This window comes from Larimichthys crocea, chromosome XXIV, assembly GCF_000972845.2.
Source record: "Larimichthys crocea isolate SSNF chromosome XXIV, L_crocea_2.0, whole genome shotgun sequence".
In the NCBI taxonomy this organism is placed as follows: domain Eukaryota; kingdom Metazoa; phylum Chordata; class Actinopteri; family Sciaenidae; genus Larimichthys; species Larimichthys crocea.
This window is the reverse complement of record NC_040034.1, coordinates 18,743,978-18,763,428: the sequence shown is the minus strand read 5'-3', so window position 1 is coordinate 18,763,428 and position 19,451 is coordinate 18,743,978. Positions and strand designations below refer to the sequence as shown.

Below are 19,451 nucleotides of genomic sequence, written 5' to 3'. Positions count from 1 at the left end.
GGCTCCATTCCATTTAAAGGTCCATTGTGTAAATTGGCAGAGATTGAATATTCATTACTACGTTTTCATTAGTGTGTAATCACCTTAAAATGAGAATTGTCAAGTTTTTGTTAACTTATCAGTCGTTAACTACAGAGGGAGTGGGTCCTCTTTTATACGGTCCACTGGATTCACTGTTGAACAGCCACACTGCAGCCATGGTAGTTTCTTCCACATGCTTGGAAGGCAAATTGGTTGCAATCTGCAACTTAAGTGCAAGATACCACATCCCACTCCTGGTCCTTTCAAGCACCAGTGTGTAGGATGTAAGTGAACCCCAAAATTCCGTCAACTCCCACTCTCCCAGCTAATTTAAAAAATGCAGCAGAGGACAGTCACTATAGGTGGAGTGGCCCCATGGCTATGTAATTGTGATGTGGGAGGTATGCCGATTGGAATGACAGACCACTGCTCAGTTTAGCAGGAATACAGCTGCCGGTTAGTTAGGTAGCTGAACTTATTGGGTATGAGCAGCTGCTGTCAAATGCTCCCTGTCCATGCTGGACACAGAGCCGAAGCTTTGACATTCACTTGAAGCACAGTCATTTGTACTAGTTTCTGTTTGGTACCTTTGTACTAGTAGAGCGTCAGAGCTAACAGCCACAAGTAGCTAAGACTCTCAAGACATTCATGACTGTTTATAAAGGTTTCTGTGTGGTAAATGTGTCATAACGTTAGCTATGATAGCAACTCAGGAGTTTCATATGGCTACATAACAGGCTACAGTCAGGAGACGCTGTTTTACGACACAAAGTTTTATAGGAGGGGATGTGGAGTCAGGGGCTGGTTGGTGATGAAATCTACCCCCAGCTGCCACAGATCAGCCAATAGCAAAATTCAATTGCAATAGCCAGGTTTCAACCAGTAGAGGGCGTTTGCTATGCATATTTATAGCACAATATGTAGAATTCAAATACTTTGCTTTGATTTGAGCCTGAATCAATAAACAACACTACTAAATAGCCATATATAATGTTTTTCATCTGAAGAAAGTGGTTTTAGGGTTTAGTTACGCTTTAAAACTCAATAGACAGAAGGGTAAAAAGACCAAAAAGGATGTTGAGAAAAGAAGCTAAGAAAGAGAGTGATTGAGCAAGTTGTTGTTGCAGTTGTTCACTTCTCTAGCTTCATGAAATAAAAGGTTTAAAAAGAGCTGGACTTCTTCTGTTGGACTGGTAAATAATATTAGCTGGCTGCTATGTCTTGTGTTGTTGCACTTGCCTGATGTTTGACTTTGTTAGCAAAGTTAGAGCTAGTTTTTGATCATAAGTAATAGAATCATAACACATACCTGTGTACAGCTGTTCATTTTTTACTGAAACTGAAACTGGGGGCAACAAATTGCAAAAATACCAATTTTTTATGCAGTGTTGTTTTAAATGTCCAAGTAAGGCTTCCCAGTGAGGCAATACAAACTTAAATGAAACACAGCAGTGATTTCTGTCATTAATTACACCTACATTGACGTCAACAACCTTATTATTGTTCCAATGGCTACAGATTCATTGTTCTAAAGCAGAGGTTGCTTTATCAGATCCACATTTCTGTTCTGTTTTTTTTTAATTTGCTGCCTATAAATTATAATCCTGACCCGAAAAGAGGAAGTAAACAGACAAGATAATGTGACTTTAACTCTCAGCCCTCCTCCTGGAGAGAAAAAAAATCGACATCACGGAGGATCGGCAGCCAATCAGAGAGCAGTACGCTGAAGCTCGGAGGAGCAGTCAGTGTGGAGCTGGGTCGTGCAGTCGGCTGTGTGTATGTGTGTGAGTGTGCGTGTGTGCGTGTGTCTGAATGCGAACAAGTTGATAGCCTGTTTTTATTTTAATTTTATTTTAATTTTTTTTAAATATTCCCAAAGCATCTTTTGAATTAAGCTCTCTGGGGGGTGAGTTTAGGGAAAGGCAGCGGATGAGTGAGGGAAAGAAAAAAAAAACGGGACTTTCAACAACAACGGAGACTCTAATGAACTCGAAAATAACAAGTTTGCTCCGCACAGCCTCTGAGAAAACAAGCCACGCAGTTTAACAAATGTCGGTGTGTCACTCTTTTTGCCATAAGCTAACTTGAGCAGAGTAAAGAGTACAGCTGCTCACACTGTTTTTTTTTTTGTTTTGTTTTTAGTGTGTGTGTGTGTGTGTTTGGTTCAGTTTGAAGTCAACTGATAGTCTCGCGTGCCTTCTTTTTTTTTTTTTTATTAATATTATTTTATGTGTAAAGTCGCTCGTGCTCGCCACTAATGAAGTTGCGGTGAACGTCGCGTAAGAAGACACTAACAACAACGTGATTGTAGGGGATAAGCCATAAGCTACGCAGGAAAAAAACAAGACAAACAAAACATGCTAAAGACGCTGACGAAGAAGCTAAGAAGACATTCACTCAATGAAATACAGCCTTTCCACCTGAAGGTAAGTGTGCCAGCGGTGTAATGTCTTCAAAGACAGGTTGTCAGGATGCTGCACTGAAACCAACAGAAGGAGAAGAAGGAGCAGCGTGGCTTTTACTTCTTGTCTTGTGACTTGCTCAGTCCATTTTACTACGCCACATATTGAGCCTGTAACCTTGCTTTGACAGGGTTGTAGTGAGTTCATTAACACGCTTTCTCTTTCTCTTTCACACACACATCGCAAGACAACACACTGCGCAGCTTCCCTCTGTGGAAATTACCAGACTGTATATATGTGTATATATATATATATATATGTGTGTGTGTGTGTGTGTGTGTGTGTGTTTGGAGGTTTCTTCCAAGCACCTCAAACCCGGTCATTACCATGTTTCAGAAGAATTGTACTCTTGGTGGCTTCACAGGACCAGAGCCAGATGTTTACAAGAAAGAAACCGGAGATCCACACTGCTACACAAACACATGAGCAAACATGTGGCATGTCAACAAACTCTCCCACTCAGCAGATGGACACTGGTTGACTCATGAACTGTACTTCAGCTGTTTGTCATCTGAGAAAGTGCATCAAGGGATGTAAATGTGTACACACTGTCCAGAGTTCTCTTTGTGCGGGTCATATCTGCAGAGGGGGACAGGCTATAGTTTCCAGGGGGTGTTAGGGGTGGGTTGGCAATGGAAGCCAAACGTTTCAGTGCAAAAAAAAAAAAACAAAACTTATTGTTGCAAGCTATTTTTGTCCCGACATCTACATCTCTGCCCTCCCATTTTTCCACAAAAGAACCCGTGTAAGTGCTCCTCAGTTGTTACTGCATGCTCTCTGTTCGCAGAGTTTGCGTAATGCCACATTTTGGTGAGTAACGGGGGTGAATTGTATCCCGCACAGGGTCACTAACTCGCCCCCATCCTCAACAATTTTCTGCATGAATCAACTGTAGAGTCGCATGGCAGCCATTTTGTGCCAAAGCCCCCCCCCCCTCAGCCTTTTTAAAAGCCAGCCTGAGGATACAATGGAAAGTGTGCCATCCCACTTTTGTTTGTGTTTTGTTACTCTCCTCATCGGTGTGGTTAGTGTGATAGGAGGAGTGAATAGGGGGGGAGTGATGAGGCCTGGAACTTATATTGTTTAAGCTACTTCTTTTGTTTTGTCTGATCATCTGACTGCTTGTGTTTCACAGCTGAATTCTTTTGCATTATCGTCATATTCACATATGATGAAACACTGTGATGGCTAAAGCTACCAAACAAAAAGGCAAGTTGTAATAAACCAGCAGTGTAGTTGCTCATTGCTAAGGTTCCCCAGTCCTTATCCAGAGCCAGTGTTTAGTTAGTCTCTTCTGGGCTACGTCAAAACCATGGTGGACTCTTCTCTTTCTGCCATATTCTGTAAACAGAGGCCCTTAAATCTGACACACTAAGTGTGCGCTAAGTTATTATTACTTATTATGTCCAAAGCTATAAACCTAATACACAAGTTACAATAAACTTGACCTGACCCTTTTAAAGGGGTACTTTGGGGATCTCGTAGTGTACTCCTATAAAGTTGGAGGTCTTATGAGAGAAACTGTAAAACAGGAATGGCTCAAACTGATGCAGCAAAGGCAGACATATCCGTTAATAACGTTTAAATCCCCAATGTGGTTGTAGCTCCAAAAAATGCTGGGTCCCAGAAGATTTAGTAAAACTCATAAATGGCCGTGTTTTTCAAACTCAGGCCTTTTGTTAACTGAGTCGTACTCCTCATGATCAGGAAACACATCTATCTGGTCAAGGAAGAACAATGTAGGTGTAGTTCTTGATATGTTTGGATTTGTTTAAAGTTTGTTGTGAATGACCAGTTCAGGATTGCTAAAAAGCCTCTAAATGTCTCTTAGGCTATATTATGGTACCTATCCGAGGAGCTTACGCTAATCAAGACTACTTACGGTACACTTACAGTATCAGGGAAGATCCACCAGAGTGTGAGGGGAAAGAGAATCAACCATCTCTGACCCCGCGTTGTGTGTTTTCACGCGGGAGGGGGGGTGACGGAGTGTGACAGTGTCCATGTCAGTGTTGGAAAGGACAGAGCAAAGCTGATATGTGTGTGAACTGGGCGGTGTGCGTGCGTGCGTGTGCGCGGGTGTGTGGTGTGTACGCTGTGACATTGCCATTGATCCAGCTTAGCAAGCTGCTCAGCGATGCAAGGGACTGACAAGGATTTCATTCAACTGTTCTTGACACACAAACACACAACTCTTTGTCCGTCCTTGCGTGCGCGCACAAAAGCAAGTTTTTTATGCTTCATTCACGCAGTCTCACTTTCACCTCGCTTGTGCCCCCAGCTCTCTGAACGATATCACGTCGTCTACGAGCACTGAAATAATTATATTATTGAGGCTGTGCATGTATATGTACTGAAAACTGGGGTCATTTGTGGACAGTTCTCCCATCATGCAAAGCAGCAGTGAAGCCAAATTAAGTAGTTAGACGAGAGAAACATCACGATAAGATTGATGATAATGTTTGAATGATGCAGTTGCAGAAGGTATTATTTGGAAGCAGCATCATAGGGGTCATTTAGCTCCTTTAATGCCACTTTCACACTTTTTTTTCCCCAGATTCACACGTCTCCGTCACAGCAGTTTGTTTTCGCCGTGAACGCGATGCTAATGACTAATAAACGTGTGGGGAAGGGTGTGACTGTGGGTGGTCCCGATTTGAACATCTGATTGGGATGCACCCAGTGTGTGTTTGTGTGCTTTCTCCATCGCATGTAGCGCCTTATATTGGGGCACATATACATCGCTCATATGTACTTTAACTGTCGTCAGAGTTGTGCCTTTGCAGAAATACTATTTTTTCTCGTGAGGTGCCAACTTTACAACACTGAATGTTCTAGGAAAAACCGCTGGAAAGGCTAAGTGTCCATGCTAAGCTGCAGGGATTAAAGCATGAGGCATTGTATCCAGGTTGGAGTGGTGCAATCCAGGCTTAACCACAGTGCGGTACATTATACAGGAGCTGAAAACAAAATAATGAACAACTGGAAGTGACAAGAAACACAAGAAGAAGAAGAAGAAGAAGGAGAAGAAATGTTTGTCCTGTAAAACAAAGTTACAAGAACTTATATATCCAGCTGCTGAACATGTGTTCAAACTTGTGATGATAAAAGACTTTTGAATAATAGAACATTAAGGTGAAATTATACAAACACATCCACATTTCGGAGCTGATCTGACTGTTACAGTCGGGTATGATGGTGAAATCATGTTACTGTTTTTCTTTCGGGGAAAGCCTTGGCATCCTGTCTAACCATAAACCGACTGTCAGTTAGGCAGTCTGCTGTTTGCTGTAGCAATGGCCATGTCAGATGTGGTTCACTTGAAATCACATGCAAAGTTTCCTTGCCAGTCATGAGAGACGATCCCTTTCATTTTGATGTCAGATAGCCAGTTTTTGATACACAGAAGAGCCATGTGTGACGGAGGGTCGAAAACAGAACGGGAAATGAAACTTATCCAAAACTTGGTTTTACACTCTCAGGTGAGATTTGCATTTTTTTTTATGGTCCGTTGAAGGGGACCTGCTTTGTATAGTGATTTTTAAGATAGTGTACTGACTATTCAAGTACTGTTGTAGTGTCAACAGTGTGTTGGTGTGCCACTAAAGTAAGGCAGTCTCTGAGAGCAGCAGGCTGTTCAACACACGGTGTGTTTGTGTGCGTGACAGAGCCTGAAACACATTAACAAGTCTACATGTGCTATATTTCTGTTCTCTTATCACCACCAACAACAACAACCTCTGAGGCACAGACAACGATTGCTCTGTGGGAAAAGGTCAAAAGAAGTGCATACATTGAAGTCTACAAAAAAAGACAAATTACATACTTAAAGAATCACACACATTAAAGTGCAGCACATTGCTCTATGAGTAGTATGCTGACTGTAGCTGTATCATCTAACTGACAGTCGGTTTATGGTTAAACAGGCAGAGGCACAACTCAGTTAAAGTACGATGAATCATCACTGAGTGTGTGAATACAGATTTAAATGTCTCAGACTAAACTCTCTTCTGAGTACAATGAAGACATTAGGTTGATCCCAGCATCGCTTCATTCTTAGTATCCTGCAGCAGTGACTTTTAATAGGATTTCAGCTGTTTTGTGGACGCTGCCCAACAATAATTCACTGTAGTGTACGGTGTAGCTGAAAGCCCCGAGCCAGCAACTTGCCAAAATACATTTCCTTCCCACAGTTATTCCTCTGTGTAATTTTCCTATGGAGTTCATGATGCTGTTTAACTTGAGACTCCTCGAGAGCCATGGTTCTATTTTATTTATTTATTTTTCTTCATCCTGTACACTGGCTCTGAGCCTGTTCATTGAGAATCTGTCCCACGGCTCGTGTACCGTTAAAAACGAGACTAGGCAGAGCGAAGGCCTCATCCAAAATATATTTAACAACAGCGTCAATCGTAACTGGAAAAATTAGGCTGCATGACCGGTATGAGATTTTTGAGACTGATGTAGATTTATAGTTGGAAAAAATCTCTGCACTTGAATGAATTAAGACCTTTCCTATGTGGATTTTCTTTGTGGACATGACTTGTACTAGTAAATAATAGACTTTATTAAAGAATATTTAAGGTATAATATTCTACATTATCAATCAGTTCTAGTTGACAGTGCTGAGAGCTTCTTCTTCTCTCTTAATCTGTGCTGCTTCTTTTTTTATTATATACCAGAAGAAAAAAAACACTTTTCATATCGGTGCATATCAGATAACATATACGCTGATACTGATATATCTGCGATAGGACGATATCAGTGTATCGGTCCAGCTTGAGCTCTAGAATGAATGTCCTGCACTGTGCTATTTAATACCTTGAAAAGCAGTAGTCAGTACAAAGCTGGATCACAATACTATTTGCAATGTCTTGTTTAGCCTTTTTTTGGATGTGAGAAGTCGTGCCAAGTCATGCCAAAGTATACCACTTTGTCAAACAAACTACATATCTGGGAATGATTTTACACTTTTGATACGTTCAAAGTGTTAAAAAAAAAGCAAGATACAGCCTTTTGATTTTTATTTCACCCAAAAGGCGCGCAGTGAAATTACACATTGGTATTCACACTCAACTTGAACTGAATACTGTCTGTCCTTATCAGGCTCAGAGGCCTCTCGTTCCTTTCTCCATTTTCCCTCTTTTTGAAGAGCTTCAGAAAAAAGAGGAGTGTGTGTGTGTGTGTGTGTGTATTAGAGAGTAGAAGGGAGGACACCGTGCATGTTTATGTGGATGATTAGAGAGTAGAAGGGAGGACACCGTGCATGTTTATGTGGATGTGTGTGTGTAAGCACACACACACACACACACACACACACACACACACACACACTCACACAAGCACAGATGGCAGCTGCTCGGCGAGGCCTCAGAGTGGTAATTACTGAGTGTGAGGCGCATTACTTAACTCTTAGCGTTGCAGTCTGCAGGGTATCTGTATTGTTGCTACTGGTGCAGACGAGGAATTGATTTTAAAGAGACAGATTCGTTCAGGTTGTGGGAAAAAGAAAGTAGCCAGAAGTTAAGTTCGACAGAGCCGTGACTTAAACTGGTGCTGCCATCTATCCTGTATGTTGGTGCGACTGTAGAAATTACCCCACCGCAAATGGTTTTAGAAAAATTCAGACAATGTTTCCATCAGCAGCTCATTATAGGTCATGTCTGTGTTGCAGGTTAGTGGTTTTTGTGGTCCAAATTAAGACTCACTCGCTCTGCGTTGGATTAAATCACTGTAATTGTTCAAATTTGCTTCTTAATTGTTTTGACTCTCATAACAGATCCCAGAATGTTTTTTTTACAACCTTACACCGATGTAAAGGTTAAACATCTGAGGTGTTACCATATGCCATATTTGACCTACAGTATATACGCTCAATCCTTTTTGCAGATATCTTACCATGGCGGTGGAGAGGGAGGGGAGAGTGATGACTCGGAGGGGGAGAACCAAGAGCTTGCACAGATTGACAGAGGTATGTGCACTCTGTTTACCAGTTTTAGTTAGAAATAGACAATTATAAGACGTTATATTTTCCAGTCAACAGAGAATATACTCTTTATGTCCCCATGTTCTCCTTTGACTCGATTTCCTGTTTAATCGACTCCTCTAGAGAGACGGAGAAATTGTGCCCTCACCCCCTTGGCCACCAGCCAGCAGCACAATCAAGGTCCGCTTTCTCCAGCCCGGTTACGCCGCCTCCGCCTCCTTTTAGATGCCAATCTGGATCGTCACTCTTCAGAAGAAGAGCTTGAGCGCATCAGCTGCGGCGACAACAGGAAGTGGATGTCTGCGCTTCCCCAGCGCCACAGCGATCACCACAGCAGCGCCTCCAGTGACGAGGAGGTGCGGGACCTCTGTGGCTGCGGGTCACCGGCCGCCTCCGCCAGGCCACTTGTTGAACCGGGTGCTTGCTTGGCTGCCTCCCCCAGCCCTGTACTCTTCAGCTCAAGCCCGCCGCGTAGCCTCAAACCTCCCCCCATGCGCTTTCAGCTGCAGGTGGTGCAACCGGTGACACGGCCCATCATCTTGACCCACTTTGATCAGTCAGCACCTTACAGGAAGTATCGGCACAGTTTTGGCGGCGAGCCGGGGAGGCCCAGTCTGGACCTGGAGAAAATGCAACAGGTTAGTAGTGCAAGGTACAGTTAAACACCTGATGACTGGATTTTATCATCACCAACCTTTGCCCAAAGTGTCTGTTAAGGTCTAAACTACTGCGAAGTCATGCTTTGCCAAAGCAAAAGTCACAATGCCACCCTTTAAAAATGACAAGTACAGATCCTATTCAAAAAGTTATGGTATGTGTTTTTAACCAAATATACTTAAAAGAATAAAAACTCCTCACTGTTATACTGTCATATTACTGATGCGTTTATCTGTGAGCAACATTTTAATGTTTTAGCTGGTGGAGGTGGAACTGATTTCCATATATTTCCATCTGAATTGTAGTGAAGTGGAAAGCAGCATCAAATGTAAATACTCAAGTACATGCACACAGGTACTTTGTTACGAGCACTGATAAGGTATTATGACGACGTCTTCCTCTTAACCAAATTCATTTTCTGCCCCTAAATACTAGAAAGCACTCACAGGACACTTTATCATGCCAAACTCATTCCATCGTTAGTTGAAGTATATATAAATACACTAATGACACATGATTTGACGTTTAACTTGCCACTGTAACAACATTTGTACTGAAACATTAAAAGTACGAAAACAGCAGAGGAGATTAAGTCAAACAGTTATGTCGGGCTGGGGATTTGGTCCCAAAAACACAATGACTTCCCTGCAGTCTAACCGGCTACCCTACACACGCACAGCCACACAAATGTGCACGGTTGCACAAGCAAACAAAGTCTTCCCTTTCCATAGCCAGACCCGCGCCACCACGGTGGTCTGGCTGGAGAGGGATGAAGGAGAGGGAGGCACGGACGGCAGATGTCCGCCCTCGTTTCTCACAAAGGCTGGCAAGCGAGGGGAAACGATGGAGGGGTGGAGGCAGAAGGAGAGGATTAAATAAACAACAGAAAAACGACAGCCACTAATGAGTCATGGAGAAGCTGGTCCACTAATCATTAAAATCCAGTAGACTTGTTGGCCCACACTGTGGATGGGAAAGGGTGTGTGTCTGTGTGTGTATTTATGTGTGTGTGTTTGCAGGGAGAGAAACTGCAGGTTTCAGGGGTCCATATGTCCATGGGTTTTTAGAGGGAAAGAACAGATGATGAGAGACAGCGGGCAGCAATGAGAGGGGTGAGAAAAAAAAGAGGAAGAGTGTGTGTGTGTGTGTGTGTGTGTCTTGGGTGGGGGCGCGTCATCCTGCCTGTCTTCTTGTGTCTGCATGTGTACATCCTCCTGTCTGTGAATTTGTTGCTGTATCAGTGTGTGTGTGTGTGTGTGTGTGTGTGTGTGTGTGTGTGTGCGCGCACACTCAGTCAAGTGGAATAGGAGGTGCTGCAGGGAATACAATAGGGGGCCTACAGAGGTAGCTAGCAGACACAGCTCCAGTCTCCCATTAACCCTTTAGCTGGACAACCTCCATTTACGTCTGTCTCGCACACAGTCAGAGTTTAAACCCAAGAAAGTTTAAACCTAAGAGAGAAAGATGACAGGAAGTAAAAACTTTTTAACAAAAGTTATTTAAAGGTGTCAAAACCAAGGAACTCCATTATATGTGTGAAAGGTAGAGAAGCAAGCTGCTCCCATTCTGTTTCCTTTTTTTGGTCAGATATTAGTTTTGAGTACTGCGAAAAGCTAATGGGATTTTTTTCCAATGGAATTTTGATAATTTTAGAACATGAGCTCTAACTTTGTTATCTTATGACACTTAATATGGAGAGCAGGTCTAGACCATACTTAATCATACTATTTACTGAGACTCAGCAATTCCCACCATGAGCAAGTGCTTGGCGACGGTGGCAAGGAAAAAGTTTGGAACAAAAGTTTATGATACTTACACATTTTGTTCACAAATAAACACCACTTCTATGATCTACACCATGGTCACATGACTTCAACGTTGTAAGCTCTAAGCTTTAAGTGTTCAGTCCGATGATGCCTAACGTGCCTGGCAGCCTCTTTAGTCTCATTTAACCACTTGTTGCCAACCGCTGTTTTTTTAAGACATAAAAGCTTCAGAACTTAAGAGTGGAACATTTACAGAAGAAAACATGAAAATCTCTTAAGCTTGTGTTAACATTGTTTCAGGCATGTAACAAGAAACCCACTGACTTTGAGACAAATAAACCAGAAGTGCACAAATGCATGTGATCAGAGAAACACTTCTTAGATTAAATTATTCCCTATTTTGTTGGGAAAATAATAAAGCAATGTTAAGTCCAGCTGTGCTGCTCTTTGGACACCTCTGATTCAGAACTATCTAGGGCCAGTGACTGGCAAGCAAGGCTACTGTGTCCCAGTGTGATCAGCGTTAACTGGAGCCATAGTCATGCATCCATTTATCTCACAGTTTTCTTCAAGGTTAAAAGGTTAAAAATTCAGTGGCTTGTTTTTTTTTCTTCCTCACGCATGATAATCTGTGTCCGATTGCTCAGATGTAGCAGCACCATTGATGGTTAGCATGATTATCATAAAAGAACAACACAACAGTTTGTGTGGCACGCTGGCCATTTCAGAAATATGTCGGACCTCTGCACACAAACTGGTGCACAAAATACACACTGGTTGCTCAGAGGAACTATTTTCACACGCTGTACCCAATGTGCTAGATTACCTTACTTCCAGCCATTTCCCAAGCATAACATAACTTTAAAATGTATTAAAATGGTTAGTTATGATGAAAATCAACTGGCTAAGACTTAAAACTCTCTTGCAATGAGTAGTCTGTCATGTTGAACATCATGCTCAGTTATATTTTTGGCACTTTGTGGTTTTAAAATAAGATTACAGTTGTGTATTAACGCATTCAAAAGTGCAAATAAATAAATTAAAAATAAAAAAAACTCAGCTGGTGTGTTGATGTTTCCGTGATAAGCTTCAACATCTGAGAAGACTGTAAATATTTAGACATAAACAGTGGCAAGTCACGACACAGCAATGTGCATTCTTTCAGAAATGATACATTTCCAACCACACACACACACACACACACACACACATAGCTAAACTCTCCGTCCTAAACAATCAATAACCGATAACTTACTTTTTGTATTTTTCATCAATAACAACAGGTAACTAGGGGGCAAGTTCGGGCCTGTTGGACACGTATGTGTGTGTAGTGTGTAGTAGTGTGTGGTGGTCGACAGTGTGATTCTGCTGCAGTGGTAAGAGTGTAGAGAAGTTATGCACCATGACCATTTTGATAGGATGTCATTGAAGGTTTTTTAAAAGTGAGCCCGTTGTGGTTGACTGAACAAAACGTAGTCACTGAATCACAGTATTGATGATATATATCTTTAGTGGGGTTTTTTTGAGAGGCTGAAATATTGTACAGATTTATATTCTGAATTCTGGTTCGAGCAGCATGCACCCACATGGACTGTAGAGTCACTGGTAAAAAAAGATAAGGGCTGGCAGGAGGTGAGCACGAGGGCAAGTGCACACCAGCTCTCTCCCACATCACAACAGCAGGAGTCTTGTGTTTCCATTCTTTCCTGTGCTCCCTTCCCCCTTTAGAAGCTACCTCACCGACTCGAGACAATTCGATGATTGTGTGGTCCCTCCACCCCCACTATTTTTTCTCTTTTTTTTGAAGAATAGTGGAGCTGCGTGGACAGGATATTGCATAAGCTTCATTGACTGACTGTTTAGTTTAGTGAGACAGCTGGATTTTCCTCACTTCCTTGATCCTCCCGATTCGATATTAATTCACAGTTCTCATCACGCTAGATGTTTTCAATATAAAGATTAATGTTCACATAATAGTTTTGACATGGGCCCATTATTAGGATCAACATTGAGATCTACATAAACATAGCATGACTTTATCCAGACAATTGTCAAATAAGCTGCTGCAGAAGTATCTGTTTTTATTTGAGTCGCGTATGCTCTAATTCTTGTTTTTCTTCACAGAAAATGCTGCTGAAAAAGAACTGTGGAGGGAAAACGCGAACTATAAAGATCCGGGTGAGTTCATTTTTATTCAACTTGGTTTTCTGCAGAAAATAAACAGAACCTTCTTGCAGCATTTTGTCATAATCAATGCAAACTGTTCATGCTACGGTGAAAACCAATGTCATATTAATTTGAATATGCAGCCTTTCCTTTTATGTAGATTCATAATAGGCAGTCCAGATCAGGGTGTCTATTACAGGAGTGATAAGGTTGCAAGGTTGCTCGGCCCCCGTGAACAGCCCGGGCCTGTCTTGTCGCCAGCACCTTGATGTCCATCCAAACTGCATACTGGGACAGCATCTGGCAACAGCGTTTGTTCCCATGCCCTGCAAGCAGCAGAGTCGTGCCTGAGACGTCTGAAAATCTGATAGCGCTGTCAGATTCCTTTTGCAAACAGCACCGAGCCTAAACACTGTTTACTGCAGTGATACATGGGATAAAAGAAACAAGAAGAAAAAAATTTGCTCTTTTTTTCAGGTTTGTCTGATCTCTTGATCTCACTCGACAGCCTTTAATAGCCGAGCTTTCCACTCGTCCAATTAGTGGTCTTAGACGTGCACATTTCCTCGACTAAATAGCTTTGTAAAGACAAAAGGTATTTTCTCAAAGATTGTGTCCCGATCTTCCCGTTTGAGTGGTTTTCCAACAACGTCTAATAATCACCCACCAACTCAGCACTGCAACTGTGTATGGGTTGATTTTGTTTGTAGTGAGTAAGGGAAGCCATGTTGGACGGTCGACTGCAACAAGCCTGGGCATCTTGGCACGGAGCAGGGCACTCCAGAAGGATGCACAGTGTGGTGAGAAAAGTGACGTTATTATCACGTTGTGTGGGATAGTGTCAGTGGAACCTCATCACACACTTGTTTATGTACACACACACTTGTACCAACTGTAACAGCATCTAGGTTGCTCCAATCCTCCATACAGGCATGCATCATCAGTATAAATATGTATCAAACAAACGCAGGGGTAATCTTTGAAGTGGTTGAGAGGAAGAACAAGTGAGCGGCGAGGAGCGATGGAGTTGAGGAGGAGGTGGAGTGTTGTGCGGTTCCCTTGTGGTGTATTTCCAGGGATGAAGTCATTTTCCATTTATAGCCTGGCCGGCTGCTATCTGTTTAGCTCCACTGATACATGGAGATATTGCTCATTATCCTCTTGTTCTCGCTGGCGTAGTTGGTAGTGTTGTTGTCCCTGTTAGTGACGTCTGTGGGTACTGGGTATGTTCCAGTTCATAGATTTGTTTTTTCTTGAAGTGAGTACACAGTGAGTCTTTGGATTGATGAGTTATTTGGAGGCTTGTGTTCACTCTGCCTACCTTTTTGTACCACGGCATACTGTGATCCACTCCATATCTCTGTCTTTTCTCTGCTGCTACCTCTCTCTTTTCTCCCCTTTTTTTTGTCTGTCAACCATCGGCCCTGGCCAGTATCCAGAAGAGACACTGGATCTGGATAGGGGCCCCCAGTTTCGAGACTGGATTGAGCAGCATTCAAGCATGGGAGTTGTTACGGGAGTCGAGGAAGTTGATGGTGGTGGTTGTGTGTGTGTTTTAGGGTGGGGGTGGTGTCATGTGGAAGCAGTAGGAAAACACAGCTTTGGCCGCTGCTGCTGCTGCTGCTGAGGCCTTCCCCTCGAGGGGTTGGAGGTGAATAAGAGAGAGGGGTGATGAGAGCTTCCCATGCAAGAGTGATGGCGTCTGGTTTCAGCCACTGTAAGGAACGGGCGGAGAGAAAGATGAAGATTGATTGAGGTGAGGGAAGTGGTGCAGATCTGGAGAGTGGAGGGGGGAAACTAAATTGAGGGAAAATGTACTGCGTACCCCTTTGGTTTTTATTAACAAGACATGTTTATAACAGCCACTTCATACTCAGGCCCCTGTGAGGCCTTGGGCCCCAGGTCCTGTTCATAGTAAGCCCATGCAGCGATCCATCCATGTGATAAATGTTTTTCCCAAAAACTGTTGAACTGTTCCTTTCACAGAGGGCCGGTAACAATGTGGAAATGTTTCAAAAGTGCAGACTGAGGCCTAAATTAATGATCAACAAGAGAAGCTTAAAACAATAAGAACATTTCAACTCTCTTCAACTCAGTTTTCCAACCGCCGCTTTTGATGTCTGCACAAATGGAGAGCCTTGTCTTTAGGACTTGTACTTTGTTTGACCCCTCTGGGCCCTAAATGTCCATCATACTGCAGATGTGACCACAGGACAACTCTGTGGGGATTGCTAACGTGGCTAGGGAGCCATCCTGATGTACGATTCTCCCCCACAGTTGGACTGACTCGCAGTCACCATATGGAGAACATCTTAACATCGAAACATCTATCAAGTTTACTGTAGCTTGTTCTTGGGCTACGATTTGTTTTCCCACCTCTCATTTTTTTCCTGTTTATGTTAACATTGGTAGATAAAACAGCTCTAAGTGGTAATGGGAATTGTTGCTGTGTTACTGTGGCTCAGTTGTCAGTACTGAATCCCTTAAGATGTTGGCTGAAGTCATAGCAACACCTGTAGCCACACATGCACTGTTAATGGGGCCTTATTTCAAATGCACTGATGTCACTGGTACTTTTCCAGTAGCAGTGGGTACCAAGGATGCGTCTATATCTCTGTTCTCAGAGAGGTGTTTGGTTCACAGTGAGATTATGCAGCTATCCACGTAAACACACACTCAAGTTTTTCCATGGGATCAGCTCCTAATTACACTGAATCCGTCTCAGGGTCCTAATCTTTCTCAGTCCACCTTCTCAAAAACTTCACTCCCCCTCAGCAGGCTCTGGAGAAAGTGCTGCCTCACTGCCAAATCCAACAAAGTCATTTCCTGTCATTTCCTGTAGGGAGGAAAATGACCAGGGCTAATTTTAGACAGAGGGCTTGTAGAGCCACAAGAAGCAAGGCTTTGCTCGGAGGGGAGGTGGGGGGGGGGGCTCTGTGAAAGCATTTATGTCACCCAACCTGCAGTGTGAATGAAAAAAAAAATCAGTGTGAAAATGTTCTAACGAGGCACAGTCATTTCCCCAACACTGCTAGTTTGGTTTTCACTCACTTCTTCTAGTGTTACATAATCCAGTTCCAAAGATGCTGTGTAACTAAAACAGAATGCAGTAATAATAATAATGATTTTTTAAGTCCACAAAGACATAATATTTCACTGTTTTTTTGCAAATGTACATTTAGTCTGAATGGGATGTGAACAGGGTCATGTTTACTAGTGTCACATCACCTTTTCTTGAAGCATTTGGTAGGTGTTAGGGAACTGAGGAGACTTAATGTTGAACTTTTTAAAATGAAATTCTTTCCTTTTCTTTCTTGATATACGACCTCAGATGCTCAGCAGTCCAGGGTTTCCGCTGTAGCCACAAATTTTCAACGGGAAACAGGTCTGGACTGCTGAGTCCAGTACCGAGTCCATCTATTACCTACACTCTTTTACTCCAAAATAATGCTGTTGTGCACGTGTGCAACGTGGCTTGGCATTATCTCACTGAAATAAGCTGTTGCCTGGATAGAAGCATATGTTGCTTCAAAACCTACATGTACCTTTTAGCATTAGTGGGGCCTTCACATATGTGCAAGTTACCCATGATATGGACATTAGCACACCCCTATATCATCCCAGATGACTGCTTTTGGACTAAGCACTGGTAACAACTGGAAGGTCCTTTTCCTCTTTAGTCTGGAGGACATCCGTCTACCCATACTTTCCAAAAACAACTCAAAATGTGGACTCGTCAGACCACAGCACACTTTTCCACTTTACGTCAGTCCATCTCAGATGAGCTTTGGCCCAGAGAAGTCAGCAGCATTTCATGGATGGTGCTGATATGTGGCTTTGTACGCTAGAGTCTTCACTTGTAGTTGGTACGTCAACTGTTTTTTTTATTGCAGTACCTAGGCATTCAGTGTTAGTTTCGGGGCCTTGCCCCTTACATGCAAAGATTCCTACAGATTCTCTGAATCCTTTCGTGATATTATGGATTGGACATTGTGGAATCTCTACATTTCTTGCAATTGTTCATTGAGAAATGTTCTTAAACTATCTGCCGCAGCAGTTTTTCACAAAGAGGTGAACCTCTCCCCGTCCTTGCATGTGAATGGCCTTTCAAGGATGCCCCTTTTATACCATCAGCTGTTACTGACTATTTACCTGTGGAGGTTCCAGAGAGGTGTTATCGGTTTAAACGTTAAATATCTTGTCTTTGTATTGACGTGAACTGACATAGTATTACCGTTCATTTACAGCATAACTCATGGACAGAGGGTAATCCTCACCATTTCCATCCCTTAAAGCTCAAAAGCTGGATTAACCCAAACACAGCTGACAGGCCTGTTACTCACTGTGACCACTTGTCTCTCTTTTTTTCTGTCCTCAGAATCTGACCAGCAGTCGCCCTCCACCCAGGTACACCTACGATCCCTCCATCTTCGCCTTTCGCTCCCTGAGCACAGTGCCCCCCTGCAGCCCCCTGACCCCGTCCGAGGATCCCCCCTGCTCATAAGAAAAAAATCATCCACTGCCAGATAATCCCTCTCCCCGCTTTCTTCATTTCCAGACAGCTGCTCATTTTGCAGCTTCTGCAGCAAGACCAAGGAGTGACTGTTCCGAAACTGACCGCTAGTTAAAGACATTTGTTTGACGGTCTGACTATTGCACACTCAGGTAATCCCACCCTGTAATGCTGTCACTTTTGGTCACTGTTCTCCATGTGAAATCAACATTTGGAGAACAAAATGGCTTCAACACAACACTTGGAAGGATACTTCAGGTTTTGCTTATGTATAGCTGTCTCTGAAAGGATCCTGCGATTGGAGGAAGACATGGACTGTGGACCAGAGGTGGTACAAAGGGACAAGGCCAACCATTTTAAAATCTGGATATAAGTCGGGTTGGATCAATATTCAAGGAAAATAATGCATGTAAGACAATCAAATGGTTCCAGGGTTTCTTCTTTTGATGTCATTACTGGGCATCTCGTGAGGTTCTTGGTAACATTACATTACTAAACATGGCAAGCCGAGTCATCTGATATCTTTATATCTAGTTATTGTTGAGATGAACATAGACAGTGGTTACATTCGTCTGTCTGAAAAACTACTTCTTTGGATGTGTCATTGAATATGCAGGTCATGACGAGCTATAACAAACATGTATGACATGTATGTAGTTGAGTAGTTGACCTTTTGATGATGTACGTTTCTTAATGAACTTGTCACTTTTAGTCCAGGTCAGAGTTAAGTACTTGTATCCTCTTTCCTTGCATGAATTCCGCTGTTTTGCAGAAAGAGAGGTATGTGGAAATAAGGAAGTATGAGACTAGTTTGTTGCACATTTGGCAAGTGTAATCGGTGCTATGTCATGCATAGCCTACTTGTAGTGTGCCATTTTTTTCCCAATATTGTACCTCATTACTTTCTAGGTAGAAGAGGACCACTGGTATATCTAAGACATCCCAGTGTTTTCTAAAGATCTCTTAATGCCTTGAAATCACATTCCTGTTGTATTGAATGAAAACTTGAGGTAGTTCTCAGCTCTTGAAACGAGCTGATCAATTGATTAAAACACAACGTCACCACTGTAACTAAGATTCCGCCGAAGTGAATGTAACATTGTGACATGTTTTTTCGTCCATTGTTGCACAACAAGAATCAATAAATGCCCTGTGGCCTCTTGTTAAGCATGTGTTTTTTTTGGACAAACATAATGTGACTGATGTGTTTGACAGCTCTCTTCATCACCTGGTGACGATTGGCAAGAGTGGGACCAGTATTTTTTTTTATTTCCTTGGGTGACTTAGCTAATTCAATGGTCTGCCTCTGAAGAACGAGTGAGGAGAAGAACAGCGAATAGCCAGAATATTCTCACGGTTTATTTTAACCAAACCAGAGTTGGTGATTGCTGGAACAAGACTAACCAAGATGGCTTTGATGAGTTTTATTTTTTATCCATCTGTTGTTTGAATAAACTGTTTATTATGATGACTTAACAAGAAAATTAAGCCAGTCTTAGCTTAGTTAAAGACCGAATCTTGTATTCAGAAGGTGTAGTTATGTTTAATGGGATAAAATATGTTTTGGCAGTTGTTGGGGTCTCTAGGTCGCCCCTTGTAAGACAGTTTTATGTTATTTTTTCTTAATTTTCACACATCTGTACATCCATTTTTACCCCCTTTCAAGATCATTTTTTTTATCTTCTGTGTTTTTAAGAATAGAGCCATGATTTTTGTGTCTAACAACTAAATGCTGAACATTGAAGGTGCACTAATCAATACTGCACTTAATGAGTGGGTTTTATCACTGGACCATCATCTTAAGTGAGTGTGAGAAGATTGTGCCAGGTGGAAGGATAGAGGACTCCTCTCATGTGTTCTGAGGCAAGGGAAAATACTTT

At 42.4% G+C, this 19,451-nt stretch overlaps 1 protein-coding gene across 1 annotated transcript; it reads left to right on the top strand.

Moving 5' to 3' along the window:
- The first annotated feature begins 1,719 nt into the window (after window positions 1-1,719).
- si:dkey-16j16.4 (uncharacterized) lies at window positions 1,720-18,738 on the top strand. The gene is made up of 5 exons (XM_010736378.3): window positions 1,720-2,447; window positions 8,373-8,454; window positions 8,593-9,107; window positions 13,017-13,070; window positions 17,437-18,738. The coding sequence occupies exons 1-5, from the start codon at window positions 2,379-2,381 to the stop codon at window positions 17,560-17,562; spliced, it is 846 nt and encodes a 281-aa protein (XP_010734680.1). The 5' UTR covers window positions 1,720-2,378; the 3' UTR covers window positions 17,563-18,738.
- The last annotated feature ends 713 nt before the right edge of the window (window positions 18,739-19,451 follow it).

Excerpts from the sequence above, each read along its gene's own strand:
- si:dkey-16j16.4 (XM_010736378.3), top strand. The coding sequence starts at position 2,379 with ATGCTAAAGACGCTGACGAAGAAGCTAAGAAGACATTCACTCAATGAA. Across the intron at positions 9,108-13,016 it reads ACCTGGAGAAAATGCAACAG|AAAATGCTGCTGAAAAAGAA; the intron begins GTTAGTAGTGCA and ends TTTTCTTCACAG. Across the intron at positions 13,071-17,436 it reads CGCGAACTATAAAGATCCGG|AATCTGACCAGCAGTCGCCC; the intron begins GTGAGTTCATTT and ends TTCTGTCCTCAG.